The sequence below is a fragment of the Myxocyprinus asiaticus genome, chromosome 22, assembly GCF_019703515.2.
Source record: "Myxocyprinus asiaticus isolate MX2 ecotype Aquarium Trade chromosome 22, UBuf_Myxa_2, whole genome shotgun sequence".
Lineage (NCBI taxonomy): Eukaryota > Metazoa > Chordata > Actinopteri > Cypriniformes > Catostomidae > Myxocyprinus > Myxocyprinus asiaticus.
The window spans coordinates 1,228,363-1,242,500 of record NC_059365.1 but is presented as its reverse complement, the minus strand read 5'-3'; the positions used below and the strand labels follow the sequence as shown (position 1 = coordinate 1,242,500).

Below are 14,138 nucleotides of genomic sequence, written 5' to 3'. Positions count from 1 at the left end.
GCACAGAGATATGACAGAACTTCAACTTTGACTGGGACAAAACCAGTCAACACACACACACATACACACACACACACACACACACACACACACACACTTACACATAGAAACCATTAATCCAGGATTTGAATAGCAGCTCTTGTGTGTCTCTTTGCCCTATAGATGCAATCAGAGCCAATTCTGACTCCACCCTGATCCTGTATTCAGGACAAAGCATTCAGCTCCAGCATACATCAGACTCCACCTGCTCAGACTTTCCTTTCAACACAAACACAAGCTCTGCAAAAGTAGTTTTACTGTCTGGTAGACCAGAAGGGTCTTCCTAATCTAACTTAACCCAACCCCAGATTCTAAGACAGGGCAACCCAAACCAGTACTGCATGTTGTAGGAACAGGGTTGTGAGGGTTACTTGTGAAATGTATTCCACTACAGATTACAGAATACATGCTGTAAAATGTAATCTGTAATGTATTCTGTTAGATTACTCAAGGTCAGTAATGTAATCTAAATACTTTGGATTACTTCTTCAGCACTGGTAGATTTTTTCACTTGTTTTGACTATAAAAACTCTGCCAGTACAGTAAGACAAAATACACATGTTAAAAATACATTCTCTGAAAAACCCAAATATCATATACAGTGTTGTTTCTAAAACAAGATACATCAAATTGATCTTGTTTTAAGGATTTTGTAATAATTTTTACAGGAAAACAATACAAAAATTATTATCAAGAATATGATTTTTGCCCTAAAATCAAAGATCTTACTAGAAAAAAAGAAATTATGATCTAACGTGAATTTGGTAACAGGTGCATGTAAAATGGCTAGAAATAGCATTTTAGCTTAGCATAAAGCTGACAATTTACACAAGGTTTATTTCTATTTCTTCTGCTCCAAACTTACTTCAAACTTACTTCTCTGTCTGCTCGTATGAATGTAACACATCATAAGAAAGTGTTTCACCGCTGTTCAAATGCACTTTGGATCGCATCATTTATATGTATAAATGTTTTCCATCTGAAAGGACTAAATATTAAATGAAACAATTGACAATAAAATGCAAAGTAATCTCTTCAGTAATCAAAATACTTTTTGAATGTAACTGTATTCTGATTACCAATGATTTAAATTATAACTGTAGTGGAATATACTTACTTATATTTTGTATTTTAAATATGTAATCCCGTTACATGTAATCCGTTACTCCTCAACCCTGAGTAGGAATCATGTTAGGTCACATTGTCCAAACAAGTGTCTGAGGAAATGCTTAAACATAAGGTTTATTTCCTGCTTAAGAGTGAGACTGACTTCCTGTTTCAGACTGAGGTTGACTTTCTGCTTTTGAGTCATATTGACTTCCTGCATCAGAGTGAGGTTGACTTCCTGTTTCAGTTTGAGGGTTGACTTCCTGCTTTAGAGTGAGATTAACTTCCTGTTTCAGTTTGAGGGTTGACTTCCTGCTTTAGAGTGAGATTAACTTCCCATTTTAGTTTGAGGTTGACTTCTGGCTTTAGAGTGAGATTAACTTCCTGTTTCAGCTAAAGGTTGACTTCCTGCTTTAGAGTGAGGCTGACTTCCTGCTTTAGATTGAGATTGAATTCCCATTTCAGCTTGAGGTTGACTTCCTGCTTTAGAGTGAGATTAACTTCCTGTTACAGCATGAGGCTGACTTGCTGCTTTAGAGTGAGATTAACTTCCCATTTCAGCTTGAGTTTGACTTCCTGCTTTAGAATAAGATTAACTTCCTGTTTCAGCATGAGGTTGACTTCCTGTTTAAGACTGAGAATTACTTCCTGTTTCAGCATGAGGTTGACTTCCTGCTTAAGAGTGGGATTGACTTCCTCCTTTAGAGTAAGACTGACTTCCTGTTTCAGCTAAAGGTTGACTTCCTGCTTTAGAGTGGGGTTGACTTCCTGCATCAGAGTGAGGCTGACTTCCTGCTTTAGACTGAGATTGAATTCCCATTTCAGCTTGAGGTTGACTTCCTGCTTTAGAGTAAGATTAACTTCCTGTTTCAGCATGAGGTTAACTTCCTGTTTAAGAGTGGGATTGACTTCCTGCATCAGAGTGAGGCTGACTTCCTGCTTTAGACTGAGATTGAATTCCCATTTCAGCTTGAGGTTGACTTCCTGCTTTAGAGTAAGATTAACTTCCTGTTTCAGCATGAGGTTGACTTCCTGTTTAAGAGTGGGATTGACTTCCTGTTTCAGCATGAGGTTGACTTCCTGCTTAAGAGTGGGATTGACTTCCTGTTTCAGCATGAGGTTGACTTCCTGCTTAAGAGTGGGATTGACTTCCTGTTTCAGCATGAGGTTGACTTCCTGCTTAAGAGTGGGATTGACTTCCTGTTTCAGCATGAGGTTGACTTCCTGCTTAAGAGTGGGATTGACTTCCTGTTTCAGCATGAGGTTGACTTCCTGTTTAAGAGTGAGAATGACTTCCTGTTTCAGCATGAGGTTGACTTCCTGCTTAAGAGTGGGATTGACTTCCTGTTTCAGCATGAGGTTGACTTCCTGCTTAAGAGTGGGATTGACTTCCTGTTTCAGCATGAGGTTGACTTCCTGCTTAAGAGTGGGATTGACTTTCTGTTTCAGCATGAGGTTGACTTCCTGCTTAAGAGTGGGATTGACTTCCTGTTTCAGCATGAGGTTGACTTCCTGTTTAAGAGTGAGAATGACTTCCTGTTTCAGCATGAGGTTGACTTCCTGCTTAAGAGTGGGATTGACTTCCTGTTTCAGCATGAGGTTGACTTCCTGTTTAAGAGTGAGAATGACTTCCTGTTTCAGCATGAGGTTGACTTCCTGCTTAAGAGTTAAATTGACTTGTGTCTTAAATTGTGAATCCTTATTTCCTCGCTCTTCCGTCGACATGCCCGTGACTTGGAAACTGAGCAAAGTCCGCCATCATGATCAAGTATCAATTCTCTGAATGCACTGCAAGGACAGAGGACAGAAGAAGCTTCCTGAGGATAGTTGCGTGAGAAAGCAAAGGTGCATCATTTGATGAAACACCTGATGCACGTATAAATTCTCTTGGGATGAAGTATTTTTACATGGACAGTGTCAGTGCTAAAAGCAAAACAATGTGTTCTCTGCAAGCGCTTTTCATGTGGAGTTCAAAGAAGCTTTAATCATGTGAATGCAGCTTCACAATTGCTGTAGCAAAGTGGATATCCACGATTAATATTGTGGAGCATGATTATGTTTTTAGTTAAATTCAAACTACAGGGACAAGATATTTCAATTAATATTGTACTTTTGGAATCTGTTGAAGTGACAGTGAATGGCTGTTTGTTTAACTAAAGTGTTTTGAAGATCTGACACTAGTTAACTTACTAACACACACACTTGATCAGTGAGGTCAGTTGTGAGTTTTATAACACCTTCATGATTACGCAATCACAGGAAACACAAACACACATATTTGGCTGAGGAGTGACTCACAATCATATAGGTAGAGCAAGTGAATGAACGATCAGAGAGAGAGAGACAGATGTGTTGCAGGCGTGTTGTCATGCTCTCTGTTTGTCTGCTGTATATTTGCTCTTCTCTTATATAATGTCAGTTCTGCTCAGAGGAAGTGAATCATCTGCCTTGATATCTGATCTTTACAATGATGTTACATGTACAGTAAAAAGTTTTTGCATTTAAATGTATGAGTCTTGAGATGCTTTTTTTAAAAGTTGAACTTTTAACTTTATTCACATACTATCTGCACTTTAGTGTGGCCCAAATCATAGTATATCGAAACTAGAATGCCAGTGGTGCCCAGATGGTATACCTTTTCCTGGTGGATTTTCCTAGTATGCCTACTGTACATCTTTTTGTTCTAAAATTACCCACAATCTACAGAAGAGGAGGAATTTGTGATTATTCTTGGAAGGCACCACATGAGTTTTTTCATGGACTATGATCCTGAAAGTTTAATGAATAATGATGTATTTAACATAATGAATTTTGCTGGATATTACATGCAAATGTTTACAAACGTTTTAAGCAAGGGAGTGCAGTCTTGTTTAAAATAGTGCTCAGATCCTTATTGTTCTCTGTGTGCTGCTGTAATGAGGTGGTTTAGTTGGTTAAAAATACTTTTGTAATTATAGGAAGTGATTTTTGAACTAAATGTTTATCCTTGAATGCTGTGCTAATTTGTGGCCAGGCGTTTTGCCATCAAACAGTCTGTTTAACACTTACAGGCACAAACACAACACGCTACATACAAACACAATCTCAGGCCGTGCCAAGTTGCTGCCTATACCTATCCAGTGCTTCCAGTTAGGATGTTGCCTTATGGGTCGTTCACACAGGACGCGTTCTTGTTTTTTAATAGTTTTTTATGTAAGCATGCTCAAGATGGTTGTTTTTGACAGCCGTTATTGTAACATGTCTGTTTTTTTCAGCATCTTGCGTCATGAGCACTACATTTTTAAGATGGCGTGTCAAGTAAAATAAAAAGCTTGAAATAATGCATTTCGAAAAGCATAGCTGTTTTTGAAAGCGAGGCCTCATCCTGTGTGAACAACTCCTTAGAATGTGCCAGAAGACCGTAAGGCGCCTCACTAGAGTTTGGAACAGAGCTCGAGTCTATCATGTTTTGTTTGTATGATTCTCAGATAACAGCAGTGTGCAGAGAAGCAGCTCTAATGGCGTTACAGGAAAACATCGCAGCTGAACACGTGACTCATGCCACTCTGGACGCGGTCAAACCCGAATCCCAGAGTCACTATTACAGTCGTACATTAACTATCAGCAGGAACACGGTGGCCCACGCATCTGAAAACAAACAACAATAACACAACACTCGATGAAGAACCACAACACCCAGCACATGTGAAATTCACTGACTGTATTCACAGCAAGTGTACCAATATGCAATAAAGACTAAGTGTGTGTGTGTGTGTGTGTGTGTGTGTGTGTGGGTGTGGTCATTTGGCATTGACTAACTTACAGATCTATAAAAGTTTTATTTGATCACAATGCAGTGTTTTATAGTTGTGTGCTGTAAAAGTTTATTCACCTGTAACATCTGACCCTGGGAGACCTGTGGACACTCATAAAAATACTGCAAAGCAACAAAATACATTAAATATTATTTATTTATTTTTAAGTTATTATTTATAAGTGCCACTATTTTCTTTTCATACCACATATCTGGGCATGTGACCAGTCTATTTGTTAACGTTATTAAATACTTTCGCATCATGAATTAACCATGAACAATATTTTTTTACAGCGTTTATTCATCTTGTTTAGTGTTCATTTATTGTTCATGTTCATAATGCATTTTTTAAACAACAACAAAAAAGAAATCTTCCTTTCAAATAAAGCATGGTGGCATAGAAATAAATATCAACAGTATCCATTGTAATGGAGATCAGAAATAACTATTAAAACATTACCATAAACTGAATTTTTGGATTGATTGTAATTTATGGCTGCATTAGAGGAGAAAGAATGCATGCTCATATTTTGTCCCTGGACCATATTTAACCCTTTAAGCTCTGAAGGTGTTTTTAAAGATTTCCTGTTTCAGTGGCATACCCAAAATTAAAGGCTTATAACTAAAAATAATAATAATAATAAAAAAACAAGGATGGTCAAGTGTTTGGTATCATGTAAAGAAAACTTTTAAAATATTTTAATTATATACTGTAGATTATGACGCATTCTTAGACTCTCCGCCTAAGAAACTGCTGAAAAACCACAAAACAATTTAGCCAAAATTTACGTTTTTTCTCCTTATTTTTCTTATTTGACATTATATATCTCTCGGTGTAAATAATGTGTCTCCAAAAAAAAAACTGATTTTGTTTTGTTCCCAATCATGTCAGCTGTATCTAAGAAAATTGTTGTGTTGATACGACAAAGCAATCAAAAGTTATAACATTACAAACATAATTTATCATAGTGTCCAAAAACATCTCCAAACAAATAAAACATAATAATTGTACATAAGAACTAATTACACATGTAAACACAACAATGACTAAAGGTTTGCATAGCATGCAGACATGATTTTAGTAATGAGATTTCACAGAATGAGTTTCATTCTGTGTCATTTGAGTCATCATTGAGTCTGTATCATGTATTTGGCGCCATCTCCTGGTGGTCATATGTAACATTGTGCTTCATGTGGATTATCTAATGATCTATGCATCTGATTATCTTGTGTGTGGACTCCTTTGAAAGTTAATAACATCATCTAAGTAATGATATGTGATATTTGATGTTCTGTTTATTTTTCATGAAGTTATAAGCAAAAATGTGGTATATAAGCAACACCAACATAATTGTCAGAGACATATACTTAGCTATTACTCACTATATTTTTGTCTGTAACACAAATAGGCTGGTTGTATTCTACTCTTTGAGAGATTTCCAACAACATATGACACATGGCTATTTGATCAGTCTGATGTTTTTGCCGATTACAATAATATGTACAGTGCAAATTTTTAATAAATTATCAAAATGGAACACTTCTGATTTGTCAGTAAATTTCAAAGCACTTGTTCAGATTTGATCATAATGTCTACATGCATTATAAAGCAGAGCTTCTAAACTTTAAAACGAGACCTATTTTGTGTAGGTCAAGACTGTATTTAGAAATATTTTGATTTTTTTTTTCTCTCGCTCCCATCTGAGCTTAAAGTGTTAAAGGCTGTAAGTGTTCAAAATAAAGGATCCAATTTAAACCTCAAAGGGTTTTTCAGTCTGGTGTCACGGGAGAACCTTTTTTTTAAGTTCCATAAATAACTTTAATATAACTTTATGTAACTGCTTTAGATATAAAACATGAACCAAATAGTCAACTCAAGAATCCATAACAGCCCAAAATGGTTCTTGATTAGAAAGAGGGTTCAGTGCTGGACTGAAGGTGAAGAAATTGAAGAAACACACACACACACACACACACACACACACACATATATATATATATATATATATATATATATATATATATATATATAAAATAAATGTTAAAATATTTGTATTATATTTTGAATATTTTATATAAAGTTATAGTTAATATTCATTGATTTCGATGTACACCTAACTGTGCAGCAAACAGTATCATGATCTACATGTCAAAATAATTTCATATGTGCTGAAGAGAGAGTGTGTGTGTGTGTGTCTGTCTGTGTGTGTGTGTCTGTGCGGAAATGACTCGTGCTGAACTTTCCTTTCTCATGTATCCGGATGCAGCACATCCGCCCCCCCCCCCCCCCCCCACACACACACACACACACACACACACAGAGCGCGCAGGGGGAAAGGAGGCTCTTAAGGTCGCACTGTGTTTGTGTTCTTTGACCTGATCTTTCAGTAGAAATGTGTTCAAGTATAAAATAACTCGTTCCAACAAACAAATGCTGTCCAAAACTCCATATTTAATGAGCCGCCAAAGAATTCATTTCAGAAAATGTACATTTGTTTTAATCACAGCTGACATTTCATTATCAAAAGTGAGTGAAGGGCATGCACTCAAAACAGTGAGATGCACACTTGATAGATAAATCGATGTTTTATTTTATTACAATAGTGGGATTCTTGTATTATTTTATGTTTATGTTCTTAATAAGGAATGCGGTGCACGAAATGCGCAAAAATGCCATTAAATATTTACATGATGTATGCAGTTATAAAATGAGACCTATTCCAATGTAAAGCTAATATAAAGTCTATGTGATTGTATGCTGTGACCTCACATGTTTTTGAGCAGAGCCCCAGTGTCTCCATTCAGAAGCGGATGCGCGTTTATTTCACACGATCCACCTTAAAGTGCGCCGCCCCGCCCGCAGAGATCTGCCCCTCCCGCCGCTGATCCTCTTTCACAACTGCCCATCGCTTCATTCATCACACTATGTGTGTGTATGTGTATGTGTGTGTGCGCGCAAAAAAACACACTCGACTGATCCGAAACACTCACGCAGAGGCTGCCGCGGTGCGTGGAGAGACGGACGGACGCGCAGTGCGCCAAAAGGAACCGTGCGTGAATGCGCGTTATTCGTGGATTTTACGGGATTGTGTTGATTTTTCCTAATCTGTCGTGGATGTAACCCTCTGAGTGAAGACCCCACCGCGCGGAATTGCCACCATTTGGATGTTACAGCCTCAGTCATGCGCGTTACATGCGGATCTGGGATCATTTTGGGCATGTTGATGGACGTTTGGCTCACGGACTGATGGATTTGACATTACCGGAGACTATCTGTAGGTACGTATCATTTCTTACATGTTTATCCGTGTTTTTGTAGGTGGAATATCGCAGGATTGGAGGGATATTTATGTGCTGGTCAGTGGCACTGAAGCGCGTGCTCTCCACAGGCCCGTGTGCGCAATAAAACCCCGCAATCCGCGTTTATTAGTTAATCTTGTGTTTAATCAGAACACAGGCTACAGACGTGTGTGTATGTGTTTGCAAATGTGTTGTGTGTGTTTGATGCGGGTTGCACACTGTTACACACACACACACACTATTCCCCAGCGGGCTTGTTTTCATTCATAAGTGTCCTCTTTCTCAGGGTTTGTGCGCACATGATTTCTTTTTTCTTACGGCCAGTTTTTAAATTGCTCAAAACGGACATGAAACTAGTTTAGAAACACCAAAGAGAGAAAAAAACATTTATAATATAATGCAATACTTTAAATGCATACAATAATGTTATACTCAGATTTTTTGTATAATTTAGCCTACGTAATTTACCGCGGTAAGTGTTATTATTTTGAAATTATATGATGAAATAAAATGCTTGAATCTTAAATACAGGCTAAAGTAATTATTATTTTATTTATTTTATTTTTTTAAGTGAATAATAATTGAGATAGGACAGAAAACTTTTAAAGATTTTTTTTAATTAAATATTAACGCGGTAGTATCGCAACTCGTGCGCAACTTTCCCTTAAAGTAACGATGTTACTATAGCGCAAAAACAAGAGTAAAAAACATTCATTCCCAGATTTTTTTGTTTTAAAATGTATTTTAGCCATGTTTATTTTTTTTTAACTCTCTCAATAGTCTTAATTTGTGTCTGTCCATCTATTTAAACTTCTAAAGCACTAAAGACTAAATTAGTAAACCTCGATAAAGTGTAAAAGTGTTGGCACATCCCGTGTGTGAATGCATGATAAAGCGCATTGATGAGCGTGTGAAGGGCTGTTTGATTTCCTGCGCTCTGTGGCTCTGCATTTTAATGTTAACCAGCCATACACATGCAAATCAGGACGGGAAGTATTTGTACTTCACTTTAGTTGTGCGTATTGAGGTCAGTACAAAGTCTGGTTAATAGTCATCTCTCTCTCTCTCTCTTTACTCGGGGGTTAAACGGGTCTGTGAATAGAAGGGAACGAGCTCGGGACGTTCATTTCTAGCACACTTTCTGCACTGTGATTTATGAGCTCTGTCTCAACACTGCAGCTGCACACTTACAGCTCTAACCTCATCTGGAAAAATACTGACCTCTCAGACTGAGACTTGAACCCCTCAAAAGAAAGTCTGAACTATAAAGTACGGGGACATTTATATGTTTCAATAGGGGTTTAAAGTTAGTCAGATGGTGTGTAATGTCATTATTCATCACTTTATTAATATACCACAAACTCGATGCACTGACAAGGATAATGCAATATAATCACAAAGTAATTAATTACTGTAATGAAATTACTTTAAGTAATAAAAGTAGTGTAGCATATTAATCGTGTTACAGTTAATTGCTTTAACTCTCCTATTGCGTTCGCGTCAAAATTCTCACTTTAAATATTAATATAAATTTAATGCAATGTTATATTCAAATGAAATTTCATATAAACCTCGATAAAAAATATATATCTTCACATTTATCACACTGGTTTAGCTGTAGTTAATGTGTATTTTGAAATCTTAAAGAATTAATAAAAAATGCATAATAACATTTATATTTTTCAGTTAACTTTTTACACATATGAACAGCTAAGACGTTAACAATGAGCTACAATATGATTTTTGATGAAAACAATTGAATTATGAATGTTTATAAGCTCAAAACTGACCCGTGAAGGCAAAAGGTGCATGCAGGTTTTGAACGCAATAGGAGGGTTAAGTGCATTACTTGGGTTACACACATTTGTAAAATACCATTATGTAGAATGCATTTAAAACATGAATAATGTAAATATGTAGGTGTGTTTGCATTTTTATGACAACTTAAGGGCGTGCGTGTGACCCCTAATAGGTCAGTCATTATTCTGAATTCGCTGAGCAGTTTTTTAGAAAGTAACTTAAAAGTAATCAGTAATGTGATTACTTTTTTAGTGAAGTAATCAGTAAAGTCAACAATTTTAAAGAAGTAATTAGTAATTTGTAGTGAATTACTTTTCAGGAGTAACTTACCCATCTTTGATTACAAGTAATAATTCTTTTAGGCTGATTTCACCTAAAAGTGTAACTGTGACACAAGCGCTGCTCTGTTTGTTTGAACGGCCCAACAGCGCAGCTTTGGCTTGACCAACGGAGTGAGATTGGGGCGGGACTATCTGTATGTTTGACCAATGGCAGATTGGGGGAGTGTTTGGGATACCTGTTTGAAAACAATCAATATTTTTGCAGTTCCACTTGGTGACAGTAGTGGTGCTGAAATTATACACTTCAAGTTCAAAACCATTGACGGGGGGTGCCAACAAAAGTTGGATTGCGCAAAAGTTTGAAAATGGAAAGTTTATTTCAAAAAGTCAAGTGTGATTCACACGCTGTCTCTCTCTCTCTTTGTCTTCTCAGGGTGTCAGATGAAAGTTGCGTCCGTATTGTTTGGAGTTGCTGATCGTGTCTTATGGATCACTACGGTCAGCACAGAGGGGTCGTCAGACATTCGGACCTACCATCTGGGGCAGTTCTGTCCCTGGATCAGATCAAAGCCATCCGCTCTTGTAACGAGTACACGGAGGGTCCCGTCGTACCGTGCAGACCGGCCCCAGGGCCCCGCACACCACCGCGGACTACAGACAAACATGAGAGGACTCACGAGGTGATTCTGGTGAACGTGAATAATAATAACGAGCACCGGCAGTCGAATTCCCAGCCACCGATGCTCAGCCGCTCAACCAGCACGGGCAGCGCCGCGAGTTCCGGGAGCAACAGCAGCGCTTCCTCAGAGCAGGGTCTGCTCGTGCGGTCTCCGCCGAACCTACATACTTACCGCCACAGACCGGAGCGCGCCGTACGGACTCAGCCGAAATCTCTGAGCACCTCTTCGCATCCGTTTCTCCCTCCGGATGTACTGCTAAAACAAGCGCAAGTGGAAAAGATCGAGTCTTCTCACCTGTACATCTGCGAGAATTGCGGGAAATGCAAGTGCAGCAAATGCACGGCGCCGCGGCCGCTCCCGGCACGCCTGGCGTGCAACGGACAGTGTCTGTGTTCGGCCGAGAACGTTGTCGAACATGGAACGTGCATGTGTCTGGTGAAAGGGATTTTCTACCACTGTTCCAACGAAGACGACGTGGGCGACCCGTGCGCCGATCAGCCGTGCTCGCTGTCGCATCCGCAGTGCTGCTCACGCTTCCTGTGCATGGGCCTTGTGTCCATGCTGTTCCCGTGTCTGCTGTGTTACCTGCCCGCTAAGGGCTGCGTGAAAGCGTGCAACTCGTGTCACGACCGCGTGAACAGGCCGGGCTGCCGGTGCAAAAACTCAAACACTGTTTACTGCAAGCTGCAGAATTGGCAGCACGCACCCGGAAAACCTTCCTGAGGCCCCGACTATATTGTGTTCTTGTAAAGAAATATTATTTCGTTTGCTGGATCAAAAGCTAGCACGCTGCTGCAGGCCGTGGAAACGGGAAACGCCCTCCCATTGGAAAGAGGGGAGGGGCCAGATGAAAAGGGGTTATCATGCTAATTAATATTCTATAAGCTCCGCCCCCTAGTCTCCTTGCTGTTTTGGAGGAAAAACCACTTGTTTTTTGGCAGGTCTATTGTTTATAAACCAGCGTTTGCCTTATCTAACTCTGTACAGCTACTATCTAACATAAAGAGCTGATTTGAAAGACTGGTGTTTTAGAAACGACCTGCTACCAAACCTGTGAAGGACATTTTTGTAGCCAGACCATAATATGTAGCTGTCTCCATAGCAACGAGGCGTGCTTGTTGTAAAATGGTTTCTATGCATCTGCTTCGTATTCCCGAGGGCATTCCGAACGTCTGAAACTCTGTTCTCATTTTGTTGATGTAAAATTGTATGTTCAAATTCATAAGAGGAATTACGGCTATTTTTTTAAAGAACATGTTAAATCTGTTAAATCTTTTGTTTTTGTTGTTGTAAAAATATTTATTATAAGCTCTATTATTTTATGCTATTTATTGCAAAAGACAGATTACACGTGTCTGAATATAACAAAATGTCAACACTTACTGCAACATGAAAGAGTGGAGATGGAAACATGTTTAACTTTAATGCAAAAATAAACAAATTAATGCAAAACACTGTGTAGTGTCTTATTTCATTTCGGTCAAAGAGAAAACATGAGGGAACTATTAAACCGGTTCTAGAATGACAATACAGAGATCTAGAAAGCAGATGGCTAATGTCGAGATATACTATTTACAAATGGCAAATGACATGTACACATGTATGCTGATATGTTACTCAAAATTCACTACAAATATTTGACTGAAGTATTATTCATTGACAAACCTGTTTGGATCTTACACAAATCACACAAGTGATTATCGGCCAATATTGATACTCTCAAAATCTTCATTTTTAATTTAATCATTAATCTGTCTGTTTAAAATATCGGTAACTAAGGAGCTAGTTACGTTCATTCAGTATTCAATTATTAATCCTGCTGTTTGAGAGTTGGCAGAAGTGTGTGTGTGTGTGTGTGTGTGTGTGTGTGTGCGCACCTGGCCACCTGTGTGAGGGTCATAAAGTGTCTCTTTGTCTCTTTTATTGTATTTCCTACTGCCAGGCGTTTGTGACCTGTTGACACTCCTCCTGCGCCCTCACAGATAAGACACGAATAGTTCTTGGCTTAATTTTTTGGCTCTTTAGAAGAATCAATGAAAAAATTGATGAGAGGTTATTTAAATTTTCAGACATCTTGTATTTTCTTACTCATTTGAAAAACTTTTTCTTGTCCAAACACGATGGATTTATTTATGTCCCCTTCACCTCAATTCTGAGATTTTGATATTTAAATAAATAAATAAATTGAAAAGGCCAATCCGTGTTATTACAGTGAATCTCACATCAAGAATCGTCAAGAACATGGTCATATTTTGAATAAAAAAATGTTATAATTTTTATTTATTTATTTTTTTACATTATCACCACAAATTCTCATTACAGTAATGAAAAAAATAAAAATAGAAAAATTACTTATTTTTGATTTTTTTTCTTTTTTACAATTTAACCAAAAATTCTCATTAAATTAATGCAAAAAGATATATATAAAAAATACATATTTTGAAAAAAATAAATATATATATATATATATATTCACAAGTTCTCATTATAGTAATTCAAAAAAATAACAAATAAAAAACTCACATTTTAGAACTATTTGTTTTATATTTTCACAAGTTCTCATCATAGTAATGAAATAATTAAAAAAAATCATATTTTAGAACCATTTTTTTTTTTTTTTACAATTTAACCACAAATTCTGATTACATTAATGCAAAAAAAAAAAACAAAACAAAAAAAAAAATTTAAATTAAATATATATATATATATATATATATATATATATATATATAAAATACAGATTTTGAAAAAACAAGTATATTTTCACAAGTTCTCATTACAGTAATGCAAAAAACAACAACAACAACAAAAAAAACACAATTGAAATATCTAATACAAAACTGTTCAGTACATTGTTAACAGATTTAAAATGTTTGTGTTTATGCAAATTATATATATTTTTTCTTTTGATTTTGGGCTGAAATATGACCCAAACATTTCTTTGTGATATTCACACACTTTGTGAAAATGTTGAATTACTTAGAAATGTTTGATCACTAAAATGTTCAGGAGACTTTGGCTTCATCAGATGTGTTTGTCTCTATGTGTGGAATTTATGTGTGTGTTAACAAGGATGTTTTAGTACCTCAATAGATAACTGGGAATAAGAAGACACAGTCTTCCTAATAGAGTCGTTAA

General features: G+C 37.2%; 2 protein-coding genes, 1 long non-coding RNA gene and 1 pseudogene across 7 annotated transcripts in view; 3 read left to right on the top strand and 1 right to left on the bottom strand.

Moving 5' to 3' along the window:
* LOC127413141 (ribosome biogenesis protein SPATA5-like) overlaps window positions 1-6,681 on the top strand; it is a 77,120-nt pseudogene extending 70,439 nt beyond the window's left edge.
* Window positions 1-14,138, bottom strand: part of nudt6 (nudix (nucleoside diphosphate linked moiety X)-type motif 6) — a 930,254-nt gene that overhangs the window by 93,844 nt on the left and 822,272 nt on the right. The gene's annotated exons all lie outside the window — the stretch shown is intronic.
* On the top strand, window positions 2,193-4,597 carry LOC127412780 (uncharacterized). Of its 3 annotated transcripts, XR_007892480.1 has the most exons (5): window positions 2,193-2,409; window positions 2,458-2,553; window positions 2,602-2,649; window positions 2,698-2,745; window positions 2,794-4,597. It is a non-coding gene; the product is annotated as an uncharacterized LOC127412780 (long non-coding RNA). The 3 variants fall into 3 exon arrangements; XR_007892478.1 differs by having other exon boundaries at window positions 2,698-4,597; XR_007892479.1 differs by lacking the exon at window positions 2,602-2,649 and having other exon boundaries at window positions 2,698-4,597.
* Window positions 7,866-12,502, top strand: LOC127412766 (protein sprouty homolog 1-like). 2 transcript variants are annotated; one of them, XM_051649396.1, is made up of 2 exons: window positions 7,866-8,214; window positions 10,754-12,502. In XM_051649396.1, the coding sequence occupies exon 2, from the start codon at window positions 10,806-10,808 to the stop codon at window positions 11,721-11,723; it is 918 nt and encodes a 305-aa protein (XP_051505356.1). In that variant the 5' UTR covers window positions 7,866-8,214; window positions 10,754-10,805; the 3' UTR covers window positions 11,724-12,502. The 2 variants fall into 2 exon arrangements, with proteins under 2 accessions (XP_051505356.1, XP_051505355.1); XM_051649395.1 differs by having other exon boundaries at window positions 7,866-8,218; window positions 10,754-12,498.